General features: G+C 56.5%; 1 protein-coding gene across 1 annotated transcript in view; it reads right to left on the reverse strand.

The window, feature by feature from the left end:
* Window positions 1-57: 57 nt before the first annotated feature.
* The window catches only part of FAM129B (family with sequence similarity 129 member B), a gene marked incomplete at both ends in the record, with an annotated part of 27640 nt that continues 21936 nt past the window's right edge, over window positions 58-5761 (reverse strand). Inside the window, 3 exons of the mRNA XM_021719035.1 lie at window positions 58-213; window positions 2551-2738; window positions 5568-5736. Of these exons, the coding sequence (XP_021574710.1) occupies window positions 58-213; window positions 2551-2738; window positions 5568-5736 (513 nt within the window). The remainder of the gene's footprint in view (window positions 214-2550; window positions 2739-5567; window positions 5737-5761) is intronic.

Consider the following 5761-nt stretch of genomic DNA (forward strand, 5'->3'; position numbering starts at 1 on the left):
CGCCCCGCCTCGAGGGGGCCGTCGGGAGGGGCGGGACTGGGGCGGCCTCGGGCCCACCTCCCGCATGTGGATCTGGGCGCGCTGCTTGAACACGGACGTGCTGGACACGTCGAAGCGCTGCTGCAGCCCGTCCAGCCGCAGAGGCTCCATCTTCCCGTAGCAGCTCTGCATCTTCAAGGGGTGGAACGCCAGCTGGGACAGCTTCTCCATGTACTGTGGGGGGGCAGGGAGGTGGGCCGGGGGCCTGGTGGGCCGCACGCCCCTCCCTTGCCCGGGCCCTCCGAGGCCAGGCCCTGGCTCCCGGGCACGGCCGCCTGGGGGCCCAGGACAGTACTGCGGAGAGGCCGGCCTGGCCCCGGGAGGTTCTCCTCCCCTTCTGGGGTTCTGGCGGGCCTTGGGCAAGTCGCTCACTCTGAGCCTCGGTTTCCGCAGCCTCACAATCAAGAGACGGGCCAGGCACGTGGCTCACACCTGTCATCCCCGTACTTTTGGAGGCGGAAGCAGGAGGATCACACGCACCCGGGATTTGGAGACCGGGCCCGGGCATCGTTTTGAGATGCTGTCTTTTCACAAGCCCAGAACAATTAGCTGGGCAGGGTAGCACCTGCGGTCCCGACTACTCGGGAGGCTGAGGGGGAAGGATAGATAGCCTGAGCCCAGGAGGTCGAGGCTGTGGTAAGCACTGATCACACCACTGCACTCCAGCCTGGGCAGCAGAGTGAGACCCCGACTCAAAAAAAAAAAAAAAGGCCATTGCCTTGCTAGACTCTGGTGTGGCCACGTGCTCTCTGAGCTACGGCTGTCACCATTCTTCCTGGCCTTGGCCCCACCCCCGACCTCGGGGAGGTGAATTTTCTCTCTCTCTGATTTACTTCTAAATAAATGATATTTTCTAATCTAACTTCTGTGCAATTCTTTGTCTCTCTCATGCAGCATCGGATCGCACCCCAGACACCCACCCCCCAGCGGGCCTGACCCCACATTCTGGAGGGCCCCGCTGGGAGAGTGTGACCCTAACACTTTCCGGAGGTCCCGCCGAGATCCCTCTGTCTCTCTTCCTTGCTCACTTCCTCACTGGTCTCCTCAGGGGGTGGCTGGGACCAAAAAAAAAAATCTTTAAATCAGGAGATCGCATCCATGATCTCCAAGGTCTGTTCCAGTTCTTGAGTTCTAGGGTTATGACGGTCTCGTGGACGCCCACCCTGGGAGTGTAGGGGAGGAAGCTGAGACACAAGATCAAGTCTGCCCGTACCCGAGGACTGCATGGGCTCCAGGAAGCCAAGTGCCCAGGACAGGGACTGTGGCCGGATGCTCGCCACGAAAGCTGGACAGCTGAGGTCAAGTGAGAGCGACGGGCTGCCCCTGGAGGGCCCGCGGGGTTTCCATTCCACCTCGTTCACCTCTTGCCGGCACCTGAAGCTTGCCAGTCCCCCCCACTCCCGTCCTTCTCTCCCTGCCATCTCGGTTAAATTCTTTTCCGGCCGGGCTCGGTGGCTCAGCCTGTCATCCCAGCACTTCGGGAGGCCGAGGCGAGAGGATGGCCTGAGCCCGCGGGTTTGAGACCCACCCCAGCAACTTGGCGAGACCTCATCTCTGCAATAAATCAAAAATTAGCCAGGCATGGTAGCGCACATCTGTAGTTCCGGCTACTCGGAAGGCTGCGGCAGAAGGATCGCCGGAGCCCAGCAGGTCCAGGCTGCAGTGGCCGGAAGCAGCCCACTGCCCTCCAGTCTGGGTGACAGAGTGAGACTCCAACTCAAAACAAAAAAAATTATTTTCCATCTTAGCTAGGCTCTTGGCTTATGAGAGGGACCAAAAAAAACCCCCTGAATTTATTTAGACAAATTGTGTATTTATTCTCCTATGTTTAAACTTTGGTCGCCTCCAAATTACTCTTCATTTGACACCATACACCTACGGATATGCCTTTCCCGCTGCTCAGAACAGTTTTTGAACGCGTTCATGGTTTTTAGTGCTTCTGCCATTTTTGGTTTCACCTCTTCCACATGGGCAAAACGTTTCCCTCGGGGAACTTCTTTTCAGGGAACCAGAGAAAGTCGCGTGGGGCAAAACTGGGCGAGGGTGGGGCACGGAGGTCCTGCTCTTTTCGGCCAAAAACTGCTGAACGCTCAGCGCAGTGGGGCAGGTGCGTCACACATCGCCCATCGTGAAATGGGCGAACGCACTGAACCCCAAAAAAACCAAACTCACTGAAGCTGAACGCAGCCTCTCACAACACCACTCGCTGGTACGCTGGGGCCCGTGGGTTCCCAGAACACTCCCTGGCAGGGGAGGCCTGTACTAGAAGGGGCCGGCCCTCCAAAGACAGTTCCAGCTTTGGGGGGTTCCCCCTCACGTGAGGACTGACGGCTGGGGTTCCCCGTCCCTCTCCTCTGACTGCCGGCCCCACCAGACGCTCTACAACTTGGCCTCGGGGCCTCCGCCCCTGGCCTCCTGTGACCCGGGAGGGGAGTGGCTGCCCTGAGTCACGCCACCAGGGCCTTCGGGGGCAGACCAGATTCAGGTCTCCGGGGACAGTGCCCGCCTCACCTCGCCCAGCTTGTCAATGCCGCCCTCGTTGATCACGTTCAGGTTCATGTCGGTGACCTCCTTGAAGAAGACGTCCCGCACCTCCGCGAAGCCATGGCTGGTGGGCACCATCAGGGCCTCCAGGATGGACGGGATGTAAGGCTGGACGTGGTTGCGCACACACACCTCGGCCTTGGGGAGGATGAAGGCTGCGCCCCGAGGCCGCCGGATCAGCAGGCGCCCCAGGAGCCCCTCCCGGCCACCCCAGAACCCCGAAGCTAGCGGCATGCTCCATTCTTGAGTTCTGAGGGAAATTCACTGGTGGCAACCTTAGCCAGCAGAATCACTGTGGGCGAACTGTTGAAGGTAGTAAGTCCCGCTGGGCACAGTGGCACACACCGGAAATCCAGCAGTTGGGGAGCCAAGACGAGAGGACTGCCTGAGCCCAGGAATTCAACAGCAGCCTGGCCAACGCAGCAAGACCTTGTCTCTATTGAAAAAATTAGCTGGAGCCAGGCTCCGTGGCTCAGCTGCAATCCTGCGCCTTTGGGAGGCCGAGGTGAGTGATGGCCTGAGCCCGCGGGTTCAAGACCCGCCTGGGCAACTTGGCGGAACCTCGTCTCTACAATAAATCAAGAATCAGCCGGGTGTGGTAGCGCATGCCTGTAATTCCAGCTACTCGGAAGGCTGAGGCGAGAGGATCACTGGCGCCCAGCAGGTCGAGGCTGCGGTGGCCGGGAGCGGCCATTGCACTCCAGTCTGGGCAACAGAGTGAGACTCCAACTCAACAAATAAATAAATAAATAAATAAATTAGCTGGACATGGTGGCACACACCTGTAGTCCCCACTACTCAGGAGGCTGAGGCAAGAGGATCACCTGAGCCCAGGAGTTGGAGGCTGCAGCGAACCATGATCCTGCCACTGCACTCCAGTCTGGGTGACAGAATGAGACCCCGACTTAAAAAAAAAAAAAAGAATGAAACCATGCAACATCCCGCACCTTTGGGAGGCTGAGGTGAGTGGATGGCCTGAGCCCGCAGGTTCGAGACCCGCCTGGGCAACTTGGCGAGACCTCATCTCTACAATAAATCAAAAAATCAGCCGGGCATGGTAGTGCATGCCTGTAGTTCCGGCTACTCGGAAGGCTGAGGCGGAAGGGTTGCCAGAGCCCAGCAGGGCGAGGCTGGGCCACTGCACTCCCCTCTGAGCTACAGAGTGAGACTCCAACTCAGAGTAAATAAATAAATAAATAAATAAAATAAAACCATGCAACAAAAATAATGGGGTATCTGAGATTGGACCTCTGGTATTCCTAAAACTATGATGGCACGAAGCTAGTCCAAAGGTGTCAGTAGTTTTATGCTCAGCTAGCAGCAGAGGAAAAACATGCCTCTGGGTGTTTTTGTTTTAAACACTCTTACTTAAAAAGAGAAAACAAAAACCACTTTAGTGGATTCAATGAGTCTCTTGATTTTACAAAACTGGGCCCATCCTGCTCGGGAATGGAGTGGCCTGGCTCTGCGTAATTATGTAAGGGCTCTTCTTTGTGGCAGGAACCACCTCCAGAACATTCTGACCAAAGCATTTTTACCCAGGGGTTATTTTGAGGCCCACCCCCGCCGCTGCCCAGCTAATGTTGTTTGTTCCACAAAATTTAATTTTTAATTATTTTTTTCTCTTTTGGTTGTTCCACAAAATAAATGTCAGCTCTGTGTCCCATCCAGTTCCCAACAAAAGCAGCTGGCAGAGAACGACCCAACGGCACAGACAATAGCTAAGCTGCATGGCGGGCCTGTCTGGGGTCCGGCCGGAGACAGGGTCCCTCTGGCTGGACCAGACAGGGGTGCAAATGGACCTGGGAAAGTTACATTTGCTGGAAGAACATCGTTGCAGAGTGAAACTGACGACCGCGAAAAGGACACAGGGGAAAATACGCAAACAGAAGGCATGGGCCTCCTGGACAAAACTTCTGACCTTCAGGATCTGGGCTTATAGAAATAACAGCCACAAAGCAACTCACAGGGGCTGGGGCAAAAACAGCACAGATTTGACTCTGATTTTTTTTTTTTTTTGAGTTGGAGTCTCACTCCGTCACCCAGACTGGAGTGCAGTGGCCGCTCCCGGCCACCGCAGCCTCGACCCGCTGGGCTCCGGCGAACCTTCCACCTCAGCCGTCCAAGTAGCCGGAATTACAGGCATGCGCTACCACGCCCGGCTGATTTTTTTTGATTTATTGTAGAGATGAGGTCTTGCTGCCCAGGCGGGTCTCGAGCCCCGCAGGCTCAGGCAGTCCACTCACCTCAGCCTCCCAAAGGCGTGGGATTCCAGGCTGAGCCACCAAGCCCAGCTGATTCTGATTTTTAAAACAATCAAGGAGCAAGACATTGCTGAGAAATGCACATGGATCATTAAATACAAAGGAGGACCTGGCCAGGTGAGGTGGCTCATGCCTACAATCCCAGCACCTGGGAGGCCGAAGTAGGAGAATTACTTGAGGCCAGGAGTTCAAGACCAGCCTGGGCAACATGGCAAGACTTCGCAAAAATTTTGAAAATTAGGCAGGTGTGGTAGCACACACCCATAATCCCAGCTACTCAGGAGGCTGGGGCAGGAGGGTCACTGGAAGTTGGAGGCTTCAGTAAACTATGATTGTGCCACTGCACTCTAGTCTTGGTGACAGAGCGAGACCCTCTTTCTAAAAAAAGGGAAAAAAAAGGTTAGGCACGGTGGCTCATGCTATAATCCCAGCACTTTGGGAGGCTGAGGTGAGGTCCAGGGGTTCGTGACCAGGCTGGGCAACGTGGTGAGACCTCATCTCTAGAATAAAACAAAAAATTAGCCGGGCGTGGTGGCACATGCCTATAGTTCCGTCTACTTGGAAGGCTGAGGCGGAAGGATCGCCAGAGCCCAGCAGGTTGAGGCTAAGGTGGCTGTGAGCGTGCCACTGTCCTCCTGCCTGGGTGACAGATGAGAATCTGACTCAAAAAAAAAGAAATAAAGACCCAGCACCGACCCAGGCCTGGCGGTGCCTGCCTACCCCGGATCTTGCTGGCCAGGTGCTCCTTGGAGGTGATGATCTGGTCCATGTCGGTGCGGACGACGGCCTCCATGGCCGGCCGGGCCCTCTGCAGCCTGGACAGCACCTCCTCGAAGCGCGCCCTGGCCTGCTCGTACACCAGGCGGTACACGGCGTCCGAGATCTGCAGGCAGAGGGGCTGTGGGCGCCGGGCT

This window comes from Carlito syrichta, unplaced genomic scaffold, assembly GCF_000164805.1.
Source record: "Carlito syrichta isolate Samal-C Ts95f unplaced genomic scaffold, Tarsius_syrichta-2.0.1 Scaffold314087, whole genome shotgun sequence".
In the NCBI taxonomy this organism is placed as follows: domain Eukaryota; kingdom Metazoa; phylum Chordata; class Mammalia; order Primates; family Tarsiidae; genus Carlito; species Carlito syrichta.